This window comes from Oryzias melastigma, linkage group LG3 (genome assembly GCF_002922805.2).
Source record: "Oryzias melastigma strain HK-1 linkage group LG3, ASM292280v2, whole genome shotgun sequence".
NCBI lineage: Eukaryota > Metazoa > Chordata > Actinopteri > Beloniformes > Adrianichthyidae > Oryzias > Oryzias melastigma.
In genome coordinates this window covers 15,650,457-15,674,903 of record NC_050514.1, presented here as the reverse complement: position 1 = coordinate 15,674,903, position 24,447 = coordinate 15,650,457, and the positions used below count along the sequence as shown (strand labels likewise).

The window sequence follows — 24,447 nt, the reverse complement described above, 5'->3', positions numbered from 1 at the left end:
CGGGGCCAATAGAAAAGTGGCCAATCACATGAAAGTTTCCATTTTGTTTTGTATTTTTTTTTGGTGCTTTTTTTTACACAAACTCGGGCAGGAGTTGCCTCCATGAACGGGTAGGAGTGGTCCCACGAGTGCGTAGCACTACAGGAAAGCTCATGGAGGCAGAATTGTGCCTGTAGAAGTTTGATATACGCTCATGGGGGACTTTTGGCGGAAATTTAATGGCATCCACATACGCAATGTGACACGCCATAATAATCGCAGCTTTCGGGTTATTAGAATTGTTCTCACCTAGTCTGCTCCAGGACACGATGGGTCGAGGGTATCCTGTAGCAACGCACTCCAAGATGGCGGTCTGGTGAACGGTGAGGGTTAGGTTTTCTGGGCCGACCAGAATCGTGGGCTCTTTGTAAACGGATGACAGGGAGCCTGCGGGGAAAAAGAGAACGAGGCACTTCAGATGATGTGCAGAAACGTATGAGGAAGTTTGTAGAAAAGTGTTAAAAAAGGCCACAAAAACTGAAATGTGTTAAACCTGAAACGGTTAGGAGAGCCTCAGTACTGTGCTTCACTCCGGCGCTGTTGTGAGCCACGCAGCAGTACTTTCCACTGTCCTCTTCACGCAGTCCTGTGATCTGCAGGACGCCTGTCGGCAGAAGAGTGTACCTACAGAAAAAAAAAAAACAACGCAATGATACATGAACTCAGAAGGGCTTAAATAAAAAAAAGAGCATCTGAGCATGCTGCAGCTTGCTCCCACCTGTCGTTTTCAGTGTCCACCGGATGGCTGTCCTTCTCCCAGCTGATGACAGGCTCTGGCAGACCACGGATTTGACACTGGAATCGAGCGACGCCAGACTCTTCAGCATGCACCGACTCTGGCTGGACATGGAAGTCTGCCATGGCTGGGGAAGAAAGAAGAGGAGGAATGGAACTTTATGAACATCTCTGTCCACAAACAAAGAAGGTACACCCTCCACAGCATAATGAAAAGGGTTTGGTCATAGTAGTAACTAGATATAATATAACTATTACATTTCAACACCTGACCTCCATGTTTATGTTCTTTGATTTGCTGGAACTTTTCAACCATTAACACGATCAACATAATTCCAGCAGATTTTGATCCTTCAAAATCTGCTGGAATTATGTTAAAGATTTTGTGCTTAAACTTCGCCGGCGGTTAATGTGACAAATGTGCTAAACATTCCCTTCACTAGCAGGCTTTTTGCCTCCAATTGCTTGTAGTACACAAGTCTACAATAACAGTATCAACATCCCTGAAGCTGTTTTTTTTTTTTTTTTCACACTCATTCTACCTGGAGAACAAAAGCCTAATCAGAAGTGGAGTCAGAAACAAACTCATTAGGCAGAGCGGCCCTCGTCCTCCTCACCTACTCCACCTTCTTTACAAGAGTGTCCTTTAAATGTCAACTGTAATTAACTCAGGTTGAGGAAGAATTGTCTGAACATTAGAACTGTAGCTTAACAAGAGAGTTCAGAACCCTTTATTATTTGATGACCTCTTGTTCCGACATGCAGCCTGTTTTAAGTCATTAGCGTCAGGAAAAGCATTAGCAGAAAATGATATCCGTCCATGAAATGACTTTCTTTTTTTAGTCCCTCCACAAACTCACTGTTGCACGTCTCCAGCAGGCTGGATTTGTTCGCCAATTTTTGCATTAAATTTAAGTTTTCGAAGGGGTTAATTTGAACAACATTAGCCAGTTTAAAAAAGTTTTATTTTTAAGTATTGATGCTTGTTCGGGAGCATTTCCACCAACCAGCAAAAGTACATTTTGAACCAGAACTTTTACTAATAACCTAGGGCTTAAGCCTGATTGCAGCAAATTTCATGCCCACACACAAACCAAGAGGGCAGACAGAAGGAGCAAAAGTTCTGTGAGACTGCAGGCTGTGGACGAGTGATCCCAAACAGCAGCTCAGTGTCATGCTGGAGGACAGCAGGGGCACGGAGCTGCTCAGGCAGCTCATTGAGCAGTCTGTGACCCTGATAAGAACTTTCAATAAACTCCTCTAAGTGGTTTTAAGTTGCCATAAGCCATCCAGATGGTTAAGTAATGCTTTTAACATAGGAAGAGACTGATTTCTGGTTTATACTATCAGCATAATTTTAGAGTGTTATTCCTTCAAACTTCCAATATATGTAATTTCTTTTTTTAGTAATACGTTATAATAACTACATACTTTAGAATAGCTCACAAAAACAGTTAATTAAGAAGTAATAAATGAATTGATCTTGATATGCAACAGGAATATTGATTTGTAAATCATTTAATATTTTTTTTAAATGTTTGTTAATGAATAAAGCCTTAACATACCATTAATACATACTTTATAATAATCCTTTTTGATCCTGAATAAATTGTTAATAACAACACATATAGGCTACTTTCTAGTGCTTAATGAAGTAGGAGTGATGTTTTATAAATGACTACTTAAGTGTTAACTCATGCTCAACTAATGCTTTATAGACACTCAAACATGACGAATCTGTGCAAGTGGAGTAAAAGTCAACAGAATTGACATTTGTGCATAAATAAATCATAATTATAAATATTATTTATTTGTAAATTTGCACCTAAAAGCACACTAAAATAGTTAAATTTTCCCCTAACTTGTTAGACTGAAGCTCCAGCAACAAGTGTCTTCCACTTATATCATGACTTTCACAAACCTGAACACTAACAGCCAAAGATGTTATTTTTCACCTGTTCAATGTCACTGTTGCTACTTCTCCTCAAACAAAACCACCTTTTCAGCCAGCAAAAAGCATTCCAACCACAACTTGTGTCCTATTGATTTTCTCGCTGAATATTTGCTGTTTTGCTGTCAGCCCTGCATTGTTAGCAAATGGTTTCTCGAGCGTCTTCTTTAAAAATATATTACCTAACTCTTTGTACAAATATGTTCCCGTCTCAAGGACGGCAGACAGCAGTCCCTGTGCATTAGTACTACTCAAACCTGTGCCATTTCAGAAATAACTCTGAAATATTGATATTTTTATCAGGTTGGAGATATTAAATGAGAGAAACTGCCAATTTCTAGTAAACAGAATCTGTTAATTCTTCTTCTTTTCCTTTCGGCTTTCAGGAGTCGGCACAGCAAATCAGTTTCCTCTATTAATTAGGTCCCAATTTTATGTTTATGTTTTTTTTCTGTTTCCTTACATGTGTGAAACCCTTTTCCTCTTAAACTTGTTTCAAAGTTTGGCTTGACACTTAGTGACTGCATACCAGGCGATACACAGCCACTTCCTGTTTGTTAAAAAGTGGTTGTGAGGGGCAGAGAGTGTGCTAAAATCCAGCAGAAAAGGGCCCTTGACCGAGCAACAGCATGTGGCAAACTGGAAACGTGTTCCAGAGCGCACCTGATACTTCACCGAGAGTGGCAGTACTTTAGAGCAAGCTGCAGCGATGCAGCAAAGTCTGCAATTATTCTGTTTTGGAGCTTAATCAGAAGAGCCGCATTCTCCAGCACGGCTTGACCTTAGCTCTCTGGATGGATACATATAGAGATCTAATAGTAACTTTCAATTCAATTTTATTTAAATAGCACCAAATTACAGGAAAAGGTCAGGTCTGGGTAATTCACATAGCAGGGGTCACAACCTTACAAAATTACAGAGAAACACAACAATTCCCCTTTTAGCAGCACGTGGCAACACAATGAAGCAAGACTCTGGGAAGGCAGGTGTCTGTCTCCAGCAGGAGGGTGAGAGAAAGATAATAAGGCCTGAGGGTTTTACTACTGCATGTGTTTTGTATTTTTATAGTCCATTCTGCTACATTTATCCAGGTAAAATCCTGAAGTGTTTGAAACTGTAAGATTAAAAACTTCGAATCTGACAACTACTACTTAATTTACTACTGTAAAAGCATGGAAAATTCTTACATGCAAATATGTACAGAGTAAAGTGGAGTAATTAACCTGCATAAAAAATGTTGATTAACATTAATTTGTCACTAAAAAGATTGACATTTTTTCAGACAGTTGTGTGCAAAAAAAAATCAAAACAAGCAAAAAGAAAAGAATAACAAAGGTAAGACTGACAGATGGAAGCTAATTTAATTTTTGTGTCATCAAAATTTTCATTAACTTTAACCTTGTTTAATGCCTGACAGAAAACATGAGTAATTTGAAGCGAATCAGCTCACCAGATCACCACAGAGAGGATAATTCACAAGCAAATCAGTCCCTGTTGTTTTTGAGGTAAAACAACCCAACTTCACACAACAGTTGTGGGTATTTTCATTTTGAATTTTTAACTTTTTACTTTATAGCACTTTTATTTCAAGTTCTTTTTGGAATTCTAGGCTCCAAAATATCCTTTCTGGTCTTTCAATTACAGTCAACCAATAAGTTATGTTGTGTTTATGTAAATAATTGTTTTTACCTTTTAACAGGTGAGGAATCAGAATATATATATATATATATATATTAATTGATCAATTCTGACAGATTCTAAAGGATAAAAGCTGCTTTTAGAACTACATTGATTGTGTTAACAATTACAAAATTACAGTAAATCAAAGAGCATAAACACTGGAGCTTTCTAACTTGAAAGAGTTAAAGTGTAAATATGTATGAATACAATGCACTAATATTCAACCTACTCCTTTTTTGAGCACTTTATCACTTTCTGTTTGTTGTGTTTATTTAACAATTTACTCTATGTTTAAAATTGAAATGAAATCTATTAAAATAAATTCAACTTTCAACCTTATTTGTATTGGATTTTTCCTGCTATAAATCATCTCAAAGTGCTTTCCACAAGAAAATAAATACTAGTAAGACAAAACAATAGTAGTTACGATACATTCATAAAAAAGTTACTTTACAATTCTGTGGGTTTCAACTCTTTTGAGCAAAAGAGAACAAAAAGAGTTAAATGACAACCTAACAGGAACATCTCAGGTCTACAAACTTAATCTGGAGGTAAATCGTGGATTTTCAAAGATATATAAAAGCGTAAGACAATGACACATGCATGTGTGTGCAAACACGCAGATGTTCATATTGGATTGTCCATGGGCACCAAGAACATTAGAGCACTCCAATGCTCCAAAACAAAAGGGGAACAGTACATGAAGAAGCTGTCCTGTGCAACTATGCCAAGTAGTCATGGTGTCCACTGATTTGGCTTTGTGTATCTCTGCTAACACCACCCCCAAAGAGGCCCCAACCTTGGCCTTCATGCATAAAACATGGCTTCTCTGAGAGGCCCACCACGCCCCTAGCAAATTCACAAAAACATACACAAATTTTACGAAGACAATCAAGAAAAACCTGACATTTGAAGGCGCCATTCTCACTAAATATGAAGGAAAACTTCCCAAGTTGGGGAGTCACAGTTGACCAGGCCTTCCAGTAACGCACTGATATAAACAGATGGAACAGTGGCTTCAATAGAATCACATAATCATATCAACCTCCGCACCACCCCCCCTCGCTGTAAGTAAAGACAAACAAGCGTGAGGCAACAAAGGGCTTTCAATTACTTCAAGCCATGGCCCCCACAGACCTGTTCAGCCATTGTTTTTTAGTCTTCCTTTGCAGAATGTTGACAGACCTTCACACATGATTAAAGACTGTCCGCGACCAGCATGACGCCCCTGGCCCAAATGAGGCAGGTCTAATTGCTGCAGTAGGAGAGAGAATGGATGGGTTGCATACTAAAAAGAATTCCATACACAAGTGCGCGGGGAGGAGATTGCTTCTCCAACATATGTTAGACAGTTTCTCTGTGACACCAACAAAAGAAGAATGATTATGGGAATTATATGAAGGAGGGTCACAGACAGGAAATGTGGAGTAGCTGAGCTGTAAATCAGATTTTGTCAAAAGTGAGAGGCACCGTCCCGCTGCGTGCCTCACAATAAAGCATCAAGTGGTTCCAAAAGGAGTCAAAATCAGGCAGAAATTAGCATGAAAATCAGCCTGAAAGAGCCAAGTTTCACCTGCTTACCCTAGAGTCGCACAAAGACACACGAGGAATGAGATATAGGCAAGTGCAGATGTGGAATTGTCGATTATCGGATTTAGAGACCAGTAACAAGCAGTTAGTATTGATGGATTCAACACTACAGGTCATGTACAGCACAACTAAACTGCAGGATTTGCGGGCTTTTTCCAATAAATCACTCACATTTATAGCCTTTGAGAAAAAAAGTACTTCAAAGGGTGAAGACTGAAATTACTCCTGAGTGAAATTTTGCCAAATGGTGTAAAAATAATGATCCATTCCTTTTGTATTCAAATAGATAAGGCTGAGAATACAATTTTCTCACACAATGCCCACTTCATGGACCGAATCATGCCGTCACATCATGTTTTTTTATAGACCTGAGGATGTGTTTTTTTTTTCCTTTTGCTGAAGACGGTGCATTAATAAACGTAACGATGCAAACGGAGAGACCGCCGCACTGCAGCGCCAATCAAGCTTGCAGCTCCAGTGCACCCCAGGTGATAAAATATCACTGCCCCCTCTCTCCCTGCGCCTCCGACCAACTCTGAACCCCCGGCGTGCATTTGCACCGCTCTCCGCTGCAGCCCTCGCCCCAACTCCCACAATTCCCCTCACGCCCGTGACATCATTAGGCACATGTTGTTCAAGCAGGAGCGATGAGTGTCGCATCCCACCCCACCCCCACCTTGGCGGGCCAGTAAAATCGAGATGAGGCCCATAAATAAAAGGGGACGGTGCGCGGTGCAATTCCAGCACGAGAGCCCACTCTTCAACTACCTTTAAATAGGCATCCTTGGAAATAGCCGGCTCTGTGCTGGGACCCCAAGACGGCATTTTAATGCAGATGTGATATTTTACTGGCTTACCCCTCCCTTTACTACCCCCCCCCCTCTATAACCATACGCCCATGCTTAGGCAGCGGCGTGATCCATCTGCTGGTTTGTGGTGTGTGATGCTTATCATCCACGAAAGGATAGGTTACACATGGAGGGGAGCGGGGGGATGTTTTCCCTGACACACACTCATTCCCCTCCTTTAATGCTTTGTCACCGCAACACCTTCGTGTGTCAGGGCCCGCATGAGCGGGCACATCAATTTACCAGAACATCTGCTACGAGAGGCTAAGTGACAGATGTTCAGATGTATATGAGGCTCGGGAGCCGAACCAACCGATCGTTTATTTTAAAGGCACCCCGGCCAATATTTCGGCAATAAAATCTATAAGGCAGAACCGTACAGTTATCTCTAGGAGTCCAGCTTGAAGGTTCTCTGCTTTGCATTGCTTTATGACGAGGAACCTCTCATGGTGGCAGTAAAAGAAATGTTGTGGGGCGAATGTATTGAGAATTCACACTGATTTTGACTTTATTGCTTGTATTTAGGAAGGAAATAGTTCAGCACAACAAAAGATTATAGTCCTCTCGTTTGGCTGACGTAAGCTACATTATAAAAAGAGATATAAACAAACAAAAAAAAAATAATCTCACTTTCTCAGATAACTTATTTTTTAAAACAAAATCTTGATATTGACATTCCAGTTTCTCCTTTTGATTACTAAAGAAAATACAAATGTCTTTTGTGTAAACAGAAACTGGCTTGCAATAATTTCTGGTTTGCCTGTTTGTTGATTGCAGAATTGATGAATAGAAAAGAGCTTGTGTGTTAAATATATGAAGACTGATGGGTGCTATTAAGAGTCCCAGCAGGAGACAGAGTGAGCAGCAGACCTTTATAGAGATGACAAACACGCTGGTTATGATGCAATCCAACAGTGGAATTACACTTCTAGATGATTGGGCAGGTGAATCCATTGAAAGCCATTTCAGATTTTGTTTTAGCTGTTGGACCACAAACGCAGGTTTTTAAAATATAACCATCAGGCAGAACAGCAAACATTGTAAATGTGTGACTTTTGTCTTAAATTGAGTGAAATATCACTGTTACATCTGTTACATCATTTAAAATGTTAAACTGTTACATTAAAAGCTTTAATTTTTCATTTTCAACTTTTTTTTAATTAAACTTGTGTCAGGAAAGACATCCAGAGTAAAACTCTCTGTCAGACCAAATGTGTGGATCAGCGAAAAGCTAATTCCCTGATCATTGCAAATCCTGCATCCAGAATGTCATAATAATATGATTTAGTAAATAATATGATTTAGTTTGCTCTTGTGTAAAGTACTAATTTTAGCTTTTTTAATAAAACAGCCACTATCTCTTTATTCATTCTTACCCCCAGTTAAAATGTAAAACACTTTTGGTTGAAAAGGAAATCAAACAGAACATAAACAGTGATAGGAGACCGAGATGGAGAGTCTGGGTAGGGATAACCAGTTTAGTCTAATCTGTTTAGTATAGCAACCAGCTATTGTTTATATTTTATGACCAACTTTCTTCTTTTGTACATTTACCTGAAATGATTGTTTTGTGATATTGGGCTATATAAATAAAATTGAATTGAACTGAATTGATACTACAAAATGTTGCATATTTAAAGGGATATTTAAAGGGATTTTCCTTAAAGATTCACTACTATTGTGTTTCTAACATGTTCATGTGGCATTTTTCTGATGATGGAGGACATATATAAAGAAAATTAAGCTCAAAATGGCATGTTTGAGTATTTCTTTACTGAAATTCTTGCTAAAATGGACCAGACAAAAATACTGTTTGAAAAAGATCTCATTTGTGATGTAAAAATATATTGTGCGGGACACAGTCTCCCTGCTCTAAGCTCTCAGTATGGAAAGGGGGACGTGAATTTATGATGAACCCCTGCCTCTCTACAGAAACTATGTCCTTCAAAACAAAACAAGTTTTTTGATTTTGGTTAAAAACGGCAAAATCATAATTAAAATACCACTATGAACGGAGTGGGACTTTAAACAATCTGCACATAAAATCTTTATCATTACAATGATATGATATGAATTTGTATAAAAACTGTTTTTGTTTTGCATGGCTTTTGTGCGGAATATTCACTTTGGTTTTGTTTGTGGTACGCGGATATAACTTACTGCACAAAGATAGCACAGAATAGAGCCACTTCCTTTTGTCTGGTATTTTAATTTTGCTCCTCTTTTGCCCCCCTGACTCACCCTATCAGCCACAGAAAACAAAGCAGCAGCTTTCACTCTGCCTGTGCCTCCACCTCACTACTTTAAATTTAAACAGCACCCCCATCGCCTACCCTCCCGCTCTGCTCCGTGGCCCCCCAAATCTCCACACTTAGCTCCCAACACTTACTTCAGCATACAGCTCCTAATTAAAGAGGGAGTCATTAAAACTGAACAGATGCTAAAAATTAAGGGATTATTCAAATTATTCCAAGTCACGGCTTTGTTAGATTAGAGACGTGCATAAAAGAAAGCGAGTGTGGGAGCAGTGGGATGGAGGATGGGAGGTATCAGGGAGAGTAGGGCTGAAATAACATACAAACCCATGACATGAAAAGCTGAATGGATTTGAAATTAGCTTCAAGTGTTTCTTCTTGTTGCTGTCAATACTGTTGATGTTGTGCCTTGGAAAAAGAAAAGGAAAGAAGTCTAAAAAGTGTTTGAATCTACGTGTACCCACAGGCAATTACTACAGGATTAGATGTTTAAAAGAGAAAGAAAAAAAACCCTTTGTATCACTTAAACACAAAGTGGACGTAAAACACATTAAACAAGTTCAGACTTTCTCTCAATTCAATCAGAGAGATGGCTTAAATGGACTCATAAATAGTGTCTACTCTCCTAATGTACAGACTTTCAGTCCTGTAATCTTGTTTACTAATGCATATCTCACTATTCTCAACATACAAATACTTGTACACACTCTCCAGGTCATCACCAGAGTACTGATCTAACAAAGTTTCTGCCTCCACCACGGCGTAATTAGGCGGAATGGCGATCAGCCGCCTGTGCAGCTGCTCCTGCACAGCATTGATGCCCGTGTTCTCCAGGGTAACAGAGTGACACTCAGCTCCTACTTAGACATTAAAGCAGAGCTTCATATGGAAGTTTGCATCTCCAACCACAGCATTTTAAAAGGATAACATAGAGAATAGTAACTGGGAAGCAGTCATGTCACTCAAAGTAATAATAAGTTGCTTTTTTTATTAAATGTGAGCAACAACAAATCCATCTCTCAAGTGATGGCACTTTGTAACTTTAGTTGACTTTGATTTTCACTTTTTTTTGTCTAATTTTATGCCAACTTAAACTCCCACTTGGATCATCTTTTGACAACATTTTAACTATGTTTTTAGTTTTTTTTAGCCCAAATAAAAGAACCTATGTCCTTTTCTAGGACATAGTTTCTGCAGAGTGGCAGGAGTTCTTTAGAAATTCGCCTCTGAGTCGTGGGCTGAACCTGTTGGTAAGCCGGCCCTCATTTCCCATCATCTCCTGCTAGCTTACAGCCCCTCAGAACCCAAAGCTAACATTAGTTAAAGTTTTGAGCCAGATACCAGCTCAGACGAGAAAAACAAAGCTGTGCATGGATCTATGTGTCCGCAAGTGGATGCATCAGTATAGAGTGGAGTAAGCAACTGTAGCCCCTGCAGTACATCACAGCTACAGGTTTTTTTCATCTGCTCCTGATTCTTTAAAGTGGTTTTATTTATGCATGAAAAACAAAAAATATAATTTTAAGTTTCATTAAGGCAATGCTGGAAGTAAAAATCTTTTGTATCTATATTTCACCACCAAAAATGTAATCACACACACATAACAAGCAAGCGAGTCTTTCATTTATTCAGCATCTTTTCTTGGTGGTGCACAGACACCACAGTTTATTTCAGCTCCAAAATAAGAAAAGCTGAAGAAATTTCAGAAAAAGCGAGCAGATAAAGAGGATTTGTGGACAGAGACATCTCTGTCAAAGAGCATAGTCTTCCATTGGTGGAGCCTCAAATCCTCTGCTTGAAAGAATTTGATCTCTTCTTAACTCAGCCCCCTCCTCACTTCGCCCTTCTCTCTGCCAAATTACCATCCTATTAGAGGACATCGAGTGAAGGATAAAGTTCTATCCCCTTGTTGAAGTTGTCAGCTTTCTGCTAACCTCGGAGGGAACGTTTTCTTTTCCACTCATGTTTATCATGAATGTTTAAAATTGTATTTGATGAAAAAAATGAGTTGAAGCTTTTTTATCTATTTTAAATATCTATAAATAACCTTAAGAAGACCAAAAATATTATTAATAATAATAATTCTACACCTGATTACACTGTGCAAAACATTTTATAAGTTCTATATTTTATCAGAACTGACGTACATAAATATATTCTTTAATCCTCCTTACTACCGGCTGATGTATAATCTTCAAATTATACATCAGAATCTGTGTCAACCACTTGCTCCAAACACCTAAAAGAAAACCTAATTTCCATTTGGTGTTTGTTTCTGTTTGTGATATTTTAAGACGTTAGGCTAAAAAAACATCTACATTCAAATGGAAATGATGTTCAATTCCTCCTCAGTTGGGCCACACCCCCTGTTTTGTGAAGTCAGACACGAGAGAGGCCCACAGACAGAATCAGACACTGATTAACAACCTGGATGGACGTTAGGTATCAGGATTTTTCACAGCCTAATGCTCATTACTTTCCCCTCATTAGAGGACAACTGTGGAGGTACGAGGCCACTCTGAGAGGACGGCGATGAATCCCCACAGCAGAAGACTTTTCATTCCTGATTGTGTGCTGCTGCTGAAATGAATTTACTGTTATCTAGTTGCCTCCCGACAGTGTCGACAGTGTTTACTATCCATCTCTCAGTGACTTAAAGGGTTTGGTTTGATCCTGGAGATAGATGGATGACCCAGCATCTGGCACTCCCACGGGAAATCTGAAAGACGCAGGGCGGGTCCATGCGCTTCACTGCCCCTCGCCGTCCCCCCACCCCCACCCTGAAAAAAAAAAAAAAAAATGCTGGGGTCCCCAAATGACTGAAGCGGCTGTGTAAATCTCCCTCCGTCACATCAACAAACAGTCACACAAGAGGAGTTCTTGGAAGCGGGAGGTCCACTGGGCCTCGGAGGTGTGGTTCCCACTGTGTACTTATCTGTCTCACTGTCCAAGGCGGTTTAGAATGCAGCCTTGTCACAAATCGGCACAAACAAATCCATCAAGAGAGTGACAAGTTCAAAGTTTTGAGCTGTCTCTTTATCATAAATCTGCATTTCTCATGCTGGACTCCATTCAGCAAAAAGAAAAAAGAAACCCTGACTACAGAGAACCGAGTCCTCACTGACTCCTACTAGTACCATTTTAGCAACAGTTTTCTTAGCTGTCCACAATAATGGGCCTTTTTTGTGCAATAATTAGAGATATGGATGTTCTAAAGTCAGAAGTTTGACTCTACAGCTGAAGTAAACAGTTTTACTTTTCCCTGAAGCCTCATGCACACACGCTTGTATGTGCAATTTATTAAAGAAAAGGGAAATGAGCTAACGCTCTTTCTAAGCTCTTTCAAGCACAGCACTTTAAGCAGAGAGGCTGCACGGTGTCACCGATTAAATGTGGTGCTCACTTTTTCATCTGCTAAGTGACAAAAACATATGTGGCACATTATTTAAAATCAAAAACTCTTCAAAGCTGATATTTTTTATTATGTGCTTAGATTAGGAGAGACAACATTATGTGAGATTATTTTTTTAATGTACACATCTGGCACAACTAAAAAGTCCAAGCTATTTTGTGTATAAATGTCTCCATTGAGAGCCCAAGATAAGACAACTCACCTTATGATGGAATTATCTCAAGTGTTTGCAATCTGTAGTCCAAGATTATCCAGTTTGGTCTAACAGTTGTGCACTTGTTACTAAATCTGAAAGTTTTGCTCAAGGAGTTTGAGTATATTGTTGTTTTACTGTCCAAGAACATGTTTAGTCCCTCTCAGGTTGGTCTAAATATATTTATTTTAAGATTATATCAAGTCAAATCCTAGTAAAACATCTGTGAGCACTAAAGGTAAGGCTTAGACAGAATATGACAACATTAATTCAGGAGAAACTTTCTGCAAAAACACACTAGCACATAGCATTGAAAGCTGCTCAGAAATCAACAATTTTCTTTAAAGATGTTCAAATATAATCAAAAGGATCCTCTTGCAAATTTAGTTTTGTTTGTCTTCAACATATTCCATAGACAACAACCACATGTTGCGGTGTTTGGTTAAAAATAGTCCCTCAAAGTGAGTTTGAACATCTGCTGCTGTGAGATGATTTAGCCACCTGTCCAGGTTGTTCCCCGCCTCTCAGCCTCTCAGCCAGTGACAGCTGGGATGTGCTCTGACTCCCCCGGGTGGGATGACATGGGCATCAGTGTCAGTCTAAATTTCTTCATTGTTTTTGTTACAAGAGTGTGAACTCAGACACACAGTCTGTGTCTATTCTGCTAAACATATGGGCCGGTGGTGCATTCAGAGCACTGACTTTAGATGCAACTGATGGCTTAAAATGTATTTTTTTCAGCTTTAACTTGTTAAAATGTTAACTCCTAAAAAAAAGAAAATCAAATACGACTTATCCTAAACCAGATTGACTGAATATCCCAAATAAAGAAAATCCATATCTTTCATGCAGATATTTACATATCAATGTGTATTTTTTGGAGTATAAGTCAGGACTTTTGAATTGTTTGGCCAGGGATGCAACTTATATTCAGGAGCGACTTATTTAAAGGAAACATAATCTTCATACATATATGTATTTAAAAAAAAACAAAACACCCCTCTCACACTCCGCAGGTGGATTCTCCTCTTAGCTCGAGTCCTCCACCAGAGGCCTGGGAGCGTGAGAGTCCTTCGCATTGTCTTAGTGGTCCGAGCACTGCACTTTTCTGGACTGAGATGTCTAAAGTCTTTCCAGGGATCTGCTGTAGCCTGAATGTAGCTTGGAGATGAAACGGAAAAACCACCGTGAAGGGTGAGAGGGGCGTATATATATAGGTGTGTGTGTTTTTTTTTTTTACTGATATTCGATTTTTTTTCATTTTGATAATTGATCTGCATATGCTATGATAAAATCTGAAATACTGTATGTTTACTTATATAGTCATGTGATTTATTGTTCCTTAGACCTGAATATGTGTTGGTAAAATATAAATATCAGTTTATAAGTTATGAACCTGTTATTGATAATTAATGTAATGGTAAGGCAGTGCTGGGTTGGACTATATAAGTTCACATCTACCCACTCCCTTTTAAGCAATCTAAAATCTGATGCCTAGGTATCCCATGTGTGACAGATGTTTGTGCGGTTGTCAACTTTTGTTGATTGTATTGCACATGCATTGTTTTTGATTGGATGAAATAAACCATTTCAACCGATTCAAATATGTGATGAAAAAATAAATAAATATAGGTTTGTTGTTCACCCTTATTTTTGCGCTAAAAACTGTTTTTTTTTCTACTAACAACCACTAGAGGGCACAGTAGGTATTCGTGTCAGTATTAATTACTGAGAGGAACGTAGAAGAAGTGCTGTCTAAAACAAATATGGAGGATAATCTCATCATTCTCCTTCTGAACTTTATATTTTTCTTCTTTTCTTTTTTTTCCTTCTTTAGACTAATGTGGGACAGCAAGTCATCAAACCGGGTCAAGAGAGTACCGCTGAAAGCTTCTTCATACCAACCTGCATATATAGCCCCCTGATATTAATATGAATCCAGTAAATTTTGGCTGTCAATGACGCATACCTTATCAGCATTGTGCAGATTTTCTCCTCTCTCTTCCGTTCCTTACTATTGATTTACTCCTTCGCTGTCTCATAAATACAACTCTGTATGCTGTTATGGCTTTTTTCCCATTTCATAATAGCTAGCACAGTATTAATAGATTTAACACCCACCTGCTTTATCTAACTTACTACAGAGACAAAGTGAATGAAGAATGGAAGACTGCATTGGCTGGATAAAAGAATCACAAGAGGCCATGGCTTTAAATGGCAAAGAGAATGAGATAATGCAACATGATGTGCAGATGTTCTCTATTAAGGCTGAATGCATCGTTCATGTAATATTCAGATCCCAGCCGTGTCTCACCTTTACAGTTCACCTGAAACATGGAGAAACACGCATGATTGCTCCCACATATTTAGGGTAAACAAAATGTATGCACTTCCTGACATTCACAGTGTCTTTGTCTCTCACTTGTACACACCCGCCCACACCCACACCAACACACGCGCGCACGAGCATCACTTACACCCGTCCGTGCTCCATCAGCTCCACTGACAACAGTAATGAGTTTCTTCTCTGTGTAAGCCAACTGGCACCCACTCAGGGGAATTTTTTAGGCTCAACTGTGGCCATTAATCACAATCCTGGGCAACTCTGTGCCATTGCGTGTGTGGCAAACAGGAATGCGCCGGCGGGGGGGCACGGCTACAACACAGTCAAGGAAGAGACGCTGATTGTGTTGAATACAGAGGGAGCGGGCTGATGAGGAAGGAATGAGAGGAGAGTGCAACTGTGCTGGTACGGCAAACAACCTGCAGCTTGTTCGGGGCAAGTTTGGGACTTTGGAGCAAAACAAAGCGTGAAAGGATACGTTTCCACTAAGGAGAAGGAGAAAGATGCCGAACACCGATCAAACTTAACAAGGCTGGTGGACAATTGTGTACCAACAAATTCCTTTCAACTCATGTGTGCTGAAAATGTGTCGGGTGACATCCAAGAGCCGGTGGGATAATCACAAAATAAGCAGCTACAATGACAGCAGCCCTTTGTGAACATGGAGCCTTTAACACAATAACTATAGGAGCCGTAGCCATTATGATATGAAAAATTGCCATCAGCTCGCCTTGTGAAGGGAGGATGCAGTCACCACTGTGTCCCTGTTATTCAGACAGCAGCACAGCCTCCTTTTATTTTGCCTTTCGCTGTTTTTTTTGTGCCCCTCCCTTCTCCGTCCCCCCCTAGAGGCTGCCAGCTGACTGCGGTCACCCAGGATGGCCATTGTTGCCCCTCGCTCCCTGGAGAAATACACCCAACCCCCCCTTCCTAAAAAAAAAATGAATAATTCTGATGAATGCATGGTAATATATGCCATCAGCTACCCCCTCGTCTCCCCCTGCTCATCTCCTTTGTACACACATGTGTAACACCCCCAGCCACGCCCACTGCACAGATTCGATCTCACAGCAAATCATGAAAAAAAAAAAAAAAAAAGCCTTGGCAGCACAGGATGGAGAGGAAACGCAAGTGCGAGCGCTGTCAGTCCCGCTCAGCGTTACAAGACAGACTGCGAGAAATGAAAGCCCTTTGTCTTTGGAGCAACCTATAGTGTGGGCAAACAAAGCTGATGCAGATACTATATTCACTTGTGCAATTGTTCTATCGGATAATGAAGTACCTTTCTCAAGGTCTGTAAAAAAGACAGACAAAGAGCAGCTCCAGACTGAAAGAATGGAGAGAATATTTTAGTCTCAGTAAAAAGAATACCCCCAGGGCTGAACAGAGTGAACAACAATATGAAATAAAATCTTTATAGTGAGTCCTCTGTAAATTAAATTCCTGTCAGTCGGCAAAAAGAAAAAAAAATACAGTAAAGGTAAACAGCTACATTCATATATAAGGTTTTCAATAAGGTTTCCTATTTCTTCTTCATACATCACTTATTTGACTTTATATGTTTTCTTCAGACATTTTGAATCAGTTGTAACTGAATCAAGTATTGTCAATAGCAAGAGATAAAATGTCGTTGGCATATAAACCACATAAAATACAGAATAAATCTAGAGAGGAATGACACTAAAAGACTGTAGATTGGCACAAAGCCTACATAGTCCAATAAGCATAGTTTTTTTCCATAATGATGTTTTTTTTCACTTTTTTAGATAAAATGAATAAATCTAAATGTCTATTAGCACTCATCCACTGTTTAGTCTTCTGTCTTCACTCACAAGTAGGGGTGCAGATCTGTGATATATCGCGATACTTATTTGGCGATACTTTTATTTAAAATGCCAACACGGCGATATTTATGACTTATTTATGGCTGTCATTCAGTGTCTTACTTTTCCATTTTTTTCTTATGGTGAAAAATATTTTATTGTTGAAATCAGACAATGATGACTGCTCCCTTTAAGAACAAATATTTCTTAATTTACAAATAGAAAAACCCTATTAAATTGCTTGGGTTTAGATTGATTGATTGGTTTATTTCAAGTAAAGATTGAAAAATACAGGACAAAACACAACATTATTTTATACCCATTGTAGAGTTTGATTGATTGTTTGAAAAGGAGGGGGAAGAAGCGAATTTATATAATCCCACCCCTACTAAAAAGCAACTTGTATATGAGATACATTTGCTGTGCTTAATGTTTTAAATGTAGTCTTGGGATATATGTGAAACATATCGCATCGTGAGTTGGGTATCACAATATGTATCGTATCACAACTATTTTCTCGTTAGGCTTATACTACAAGTTCCAGCTTAGCTCTCAAAGATAGTGTTAAGATTAAAGTTCATATGTATCTTTTGGACTTGTTTTCTATTCCTTTAATTGGGACAATCAATCAAAATATATATGATAAAAAGCTTTATTTAATCATTCTTCACTCATTTGAAAACATTAAAAACACATATTTGGGCCTTACATAATAATAACAAATGTAACCTTGGGTACTTTCATGTTGGGCTGCTTGGTTCATTCTTTTTTTCTCCAATAGTTCACCTTTGGCATCTATCCATCCATCCATTTTTCAAACCTGCTAAATCCCCTTCATGGTCACAGGGTTGCTGGAGCCTATCCCATCTACTGTTAGGAAATGAGGTGTTCACTGTGAACAGGTTCCTTATTTCTCCATTTTGGTTCCTTCATGATCAGAGCTTGTTTCTGGCAATACTGCCCTCAAATGAGCCCTCAAAACAGACCAACTAAAGCCATTGTTATACTTGGCATAGCCCCCCAACCATATCTAAAATGAGTCTGCATCTGTCTGAAAGTGCCTTAAATTTAGATCTGACATCTTTGGACAAATAGGAAAGGGTGTACATACTTTAGGATCCACCAAAACAGTCATTTTTTTCTGTCCTTTTATTCAAATGTTTCAAAAATGTTAGTTTTTTTTATTCACCTAATATTGCAATTAATATTCTTATTTTGTGTGTGTTACTGTTACCGTTCTTTAGATTTTTTTTAAATTATAAATAAACACACACATGATTGTAAAGGTTTCCCATTAATACTTTTTTTCTTGGAGAATATGTGGGCTAAATCTCCCTCACACTTGTATCCCTCTAAATCCCACTGTTAAATAAACAATCAAGATATATGATATTATCTGCTAACTTCTAACACGTGAGCGACCTGTAGCTCCCTGACCATCATGCTTGTCTCCTTTATTCATTGCAGTGGATGGGAGGGAAAACTACCATAAGCTGTCAGACATAAGCACATATCACCAGCTCGTCCAACCCGCCATCAGCCTGCTAAGCCTTTAAAGCTGTCTTCCCACTCACAAATAATGCCCATGCTGGAAAATGGAGAGGGCCATTACTCTACAAGCATCATGTTTCATCTTTTCACACCGGAGCAATGAAACAGCCCACCTTACAACTTACTAGGATGTGCCAAGTCCTTTTGGAAAGGGGAAAAACTGGAGATACACTTATAAAATATGATTAAAGACTTCAGTTGGATGTTGGGCACAAATATCCCATGTGTGACTTTTAAGCATACCGACTCAAACAGGTTATTTAAAGCATGTGTTTGCATCTTCTGAGATAAATGAAGTCTTATGTTTTCCCTGTGTTTTACCAGATAAAAGATTATTATGTCCATATGTTAGCGGAGTGCAGCTGCTGTTACGCAGAGGCAGCAGGTCAGCGTATAGTATGTGCCGTGAACGATCACGAGCCTGAGCACGTGCATGTCTGTGCATTTATGTGATCCTAAGTGTGGGTAATGCACATGTTACAGAGATGAATTACGAGCTCTGAGTCTAGGGAGAGGTTTTGCGACATATTCCGTGAGCAGAGGCTGGTTTTGTTCTCAGTGCTGGAGCTCTGCATCACCCTCTCACTCCTGAACGCCGCTCAGAAAACAAACTCTTGGACTGAAGGGGTCACGGCACGGAAAATCTAAAATGTTCCGCTTAAGTCTCAGTTTTATTCACCAGAGAGGCTCTGGGATTTGCTTTTAATGTTAATCATTTTGTTCTAAAATAATTGCATAACGATCACTTCTTGATCCTTTGATAAATGTGAGATGTCACAAAGTGGGTTATTTTCCCCCTCAATTTTCAACTTTCAAAATGTACGTTTTAACCTACATTAAAAAGACAAATAGCTTTTTAAATAAAGTCCTTTTTTCTGCATCAGATTCCCATGAGTGATCTGTGCCTGTAAGATTACAGACACTGCAAACTGGATGTCAGGAGAGAATTGGTCATCCCTGAAATCCTTCATCCTGAGCCGTGCAGCAGTAACTTTTCTTAATTGGTTCCAGTGGAATTTATTTTATCCCTGGTGACCAAACATCGCACATGCAGCTTGATGGGTTTTTGACCTTAAGCACGTCAGGAGCTCCATGACAACTGTGAGGAAAACGATTCAACAACATTAAGCTGTTTCAGTCACTCTTTTTAAATGATGCCTATCAAATATATTTTGTAGTATAAGTCACTCAAGAGTGTAAGTTGCAGACAAAAAAATGCATCACATAGAAGGAAAAAAAATCATAAATAAGTTGCACTTTTGGGAGAAATGAATGTAGCGAAATACAGGACCGAGAACAAGCAATTCCTTTTGAAAAGAAAATCATCATAACAGAAGAGATAACCAGGCACAAAGAACACGCTAACAAGTCAACTTAACTCTTTATCACTTTAAAACACAAAATCTGTTGAATTCTAAACAATTCCATCAACAGTTGGAGCAGTTTCACCAAGCCAGGCGTATAACTTAGCGACACTTCTTCCTTTGCTTTGCTGTCAGTAGCAAATATTGATACAAAACACTTATTGTGCCCTCTAGTGGTGGTTCCTACTTTTTTTTTAATCACATATAAATTGCATCTAAGTATAAGGGTGATACATTCGCTTCACTTAAAGTGAACCAGAGTTTGTTTCCCCCCATAATGTGTGTATTTCAGTCTGAATACACATGAACAGATCTCAGGCACGAGGAACTGCTGTCGGATCCATCTTTGGAGGAGATCTTGGTTTGTTTGAATCAGATTGAGCTCCGGTTTACTCTGAGTTTGTCTGTGCTCTGAGCGGAACAACTGGACCAAAACGGCCACCGTAGCCGGTCATTACATGTAAACACAGTCGTGTAGCAACAATGTAGCAACAATGAGACACAGCAACTCCTTTAAAATTTGATCAGATGAACACAGGCTCATTAAAACAACGTTTAACGTGATACATATTACTTCTCACACTGTATTCCCAAAAATCTATATGTCATAAACACTTATAAGCACACTTTCACCGTAACCGCCTTGCAGCATGTCTCAATCATACCAAAGCAGCAGTAAAAACTATTGTACCTGACGTGGATACAGACGTTCATAATCTATTAGCTTATACAGTTTGAATATGTGAACTATCCTGACAAGTGTGGGACTTCAAATATTCTTCTTCTGGTTGCTTTGCGCCGCCCTTGTAATTCCTGGCCAATGACTGAATAGATCTTTGGTCACATGGTTTTGTTTACAAGCTTTGGTTCAGAACAGAAATGTTCTTTGATGGCAGTCTGACTACAGACCAAAAGGTTGAGGACTTAATCCAGACAGACTTAAGCGGACTCAGACCAGACCAACGGACTTTTCCAGTCTGAATACACCCTAAGCTGCCAAACTATGCAAAAAATCTTGACGTATGTTCAGAAAAATATTGTATACATTATTGTTTCCAGGAAACTTTTTCTTCTCTTCAAAAATAGCCTCAATTTTAAGTAAATAGTTTTCACTTTGTAATTTTCAAATCCTGTGAATAATTTGCAATAGTTTTGACAAGTTTGGCAGCAGAGCAGGAAGTTTTCAAGAAGTTTCTGATATAGATGAGAGTTCGGAAAAGTTACAAAACCGCCTTATGCAACGACTAAACTCAAATTACTTCCTAAATTCAGAATATTTTCATTTTAATTTCAACAAGAAAAGTTTTAAGTGCCATAGAGGTGAAATGTTGAGCTGTCATAGGCAGAAACAAAACACAGGAGTGAAGTGAATGCATGTTGCTTCTGACAAATCAAATGTTGCTCCTGTTCTCCTGAGGGCCGTGCTGCCTGTTTGGGAAAGGCTGATGCATTGGCGGGTTCAGGCCTCTTCATTTCAGTGCCAAAACCAAGGTCACTGCCACTGCCCCAAGGCCACCAGAAAGGGGGATGGGTCTCCACAAGGGAATGAGCAGGAGGTGCACCATGTGAGGGGGGGGGAGGCGCAGTGGGAGGAGAATATATAAAAAAAAGGAAAGGGTATTCTGCACTGGTGCACACACTGAAAGGTCATAGTTTCCCAGATCAACCCCCCACTCTTTGGTCCAGCCCCTCATGATCTCTGACCTCTCTTTTTCTAAGCTAGCGCTGAAACAGGGAGAAGAAGAAAGAGGTTGTGAGGGGAGGGGGGGTGACAAAAGGGCCTCAGCCGCAGCCAGGCCAATAAACACTCAGGCCACTGGTACAAAACGGAGCCAACAGAGGATGAACATCTCCACTGCCTCTGCTTGTTCCCAGCCACCACTCTGGTGGTTCACAAAAGCTGCTCCTCTGTGCAGCGAGGTACCCCAAAACACACAAAAGCACACCCGCACTCGTGATTGAGAGGTGGCTGAGGCCCAAAAGTAAGCCGGTGCCTGCCTGTCACTGAAAGATTTCCTGATCCATGCTCAAACAAAGTGAAAAACTCAACTGAGGGGCCCAATGTGTGCATATATATATGTGTGTGTATGTGTGTGTGTCAGCACTGGTATCTACCGCTGGCTTTATTCTTTTACCTCACCGTGTGATTTCACACATGCACCAAAAATGTTTGTGAAGGACAGGAAGAGGGACTTGTGGAGGTTTTATTGGTGGATGGCGCAGACCCTGTAAAGAATTTTAACAGCACAATCTGGCCATAAAGCCTCTGTAAAGTGTAGTGAAGCGCGGTGACGGGGCAGGAGCACGACTAAGTCCAGTCCCCAGTCAAGCCTGGAATCACAGGAACACCAACAAACTCGCTCAGAGCAAACTGTTCATCTTTAGAAGAGCCACCTAGTGAAAACGAGATTTCTGGTTTCTTCATTTATCAATAATACATCAAGGATTTCATGAATGTGCTTGTACCTTAAGAAATTGAATGAAAAAAACAAATCTGGACTGTAGTCTGACTCTTGTAACCTTGAGGTCGACCCCATCCCTCTCTCTGTTCACCTCTCACCTCTATTACTCAGGAATTCCTCCCAGGAGCATTAAAACCAAGCGGAAGGAATTTTTGGGCCCCCCACCCCCTCCATTCATTTGTTTGCTTTGGGTTAGCTGGGGTGGTCCAAAGACCCTCAAGGAGAGCATCCCATTTTGGCCACAACAGAAGCCCCGACGGGGACACAAACAGACTGAACCGAAACCGAAGGTGCAGTCTGATCTTTGTCACTGAACTCAATCTAAAAGGCTTGTTAGCATTATTATAATCATGATTAGCCATTCTCACCAAAATAATTCCTGCCCATTCAGGAAGCAAGCACTGCTTTGCATGATAATGAAATAAAAAGAGATTATCTTAATGTGCATCATCTGGATGATCAACTGCAGTGTGCACAGCTGAGGAGAGCAGCTGCTGAAATGTTAGCGTAGCGGATAAGAGAGGGTCAGGATTTGTAAATAGTATAAATATGTGTTTTTTTAAGGCAGTTTTTGCAAGTCTTGATATTCCAATCAAATAGAGATTAGCAAGGTCATATTTTCTTCAATTTCAGTTCAAAATGTAAAAACTAGTTTGCCTAGTTTTGCAATTTCCTCATTAGTCTAAATAAAAGAAAAAAAAATCAAATTGTAATACTTACTTGCTGGTAAGGAAAAAAAAATAACAGCAAAATACAAAAAAAATGACATTAAAGGGAAATAAATTCACCAAATCAATACTTATTTGTGCAAATAGGATCTATTTGAATTGAAAAATGTATTTGCAAGCACCCACTATATTGCATAGTGCCGGATCTTTTTTTATAAACCACTGCATAATCATGCACAGAATGTGGGTCCATAAAGCACACACACATTAGATTTAAAAATATGACAAATCTATTATTTTTTTATCACTAACATACATCTGTTTAAACAACTATATATTTTTATCACCCATTTGTGACGCTGATTGATATGATTGATTGATTCATTTTCTGTCTTCCGAGGTTTCATTTGCAATTCAATGCTGTTTACACGGGCGGATATTTTTAGAGCCTCTACGATTTATTTCCGCCGTCATGAGCTGTAGTGGGCAGCATAGAATAGCTAAAGCTGTCAGAGTACATCTGTGTTTTGGTGACTGAACTCTTATGTCCAATAATACAAAAAAAAAAAAAACAGTGTTCCTTTGAATTGTTTGAACTTCCTATTAATTATGCAGGAAACAGCAAGAATGCAATTAATGTACTTCAGCAAAGCGAGTCATGGTGGTTGTCACTTTTCTATCCCGGCGATGCTGCATTATTGCCTCTCTGCAAAAGCATAAATATTAATGAACGCTTTCAAACAGTATTTGATTTGCAATTACCCAAATAAAGCAGCAAAATTGCCATTAGCTGGAAGATTTCTCTGAAGCCCAATTTCATTCCTTTTTCTCTGCAAAATATAATAGCACACGGTGAACTATGACAATACAACAGCAGTATGGTGTCCCTTGGTTATTTTCACAGCTCCAAGGTCAAAGATGTGTCATCAAGAAAAATTGACATTTGCTGCATTTGTTGCACACTTGAGAGGTGGTGAACTAAAGCATGGCCACTAAAAATAATTAGAAGTGTCCTTTAGAAAGCTTTTTGCAAGAGCTTTTCGATGCAAAACCTTTAGGGAAATCTGTGTTTTTAAGAGATTAAACTGCAACATCACTTTTAAATGGCATTTTTTTTCCTTTGGCTCAGAAATGCTCTGATGAAATTCTGAAAATCAGCTCATACGCTGTCAGATAATGAAATCTGACAGTTTGGCGAGGAGGCGTACAGTAATAACTGGTTTCAGGTGTAATTACACAGAGCAGGTCAAAGCGCTCACTCCTTCAGCCCACCTCATCGGTAATGAAGAAAAAGGAAAAAGTATTTAACTTCCTCCTTGTGACTCGCTGGCGGACAGATGGAGGGGTACGGGGTGCACAGCAGGTGGGATGGCAGTGGGTTCACAGCGTATACCCCACCCGACGAGGAGCAGGGTACTCCATGCCCGTGCACTCTGATGCTCTCCACGCAGCTTCCTCAAGGCTTTTACATGACAGGAATATAAATGAGAAGAGCGACGCCAGCAAAACAAACAGCGGTGACTGCGGCGGTG

At 39.5% G+C, this 24,447-nt stretch overlaps 1 protein-coding gene across 1 annotated transcript in view; it reads right to left on the bottom strand.

The window, feature by feature from the left end:
• igdcc3 (immunoglobulin superfamily, DCC subclass, member 3) overlaps positions 1-24,447 on the bottom strand; it is a 75,629-nt gene that overhangs the window by 38,187 nt on the left and 12,995 nt on the right. Inside the window, exons 3-5 of the mRNA XM_024296377.2 lie at positions 758-902; positions 533-663; positions 289-426 (exon numbers count right to left, since the gene is read on the bottom strand). Of these exons, the coding sequence (XP_024152145.1) occupies positions 289-426; positions 533-663; positions 758-902 (414 nt within the window). The remainder of the gene's footprint in view (positions 1-288; positions 427-532; positions 664-757; positions 903-24,447) is intronic.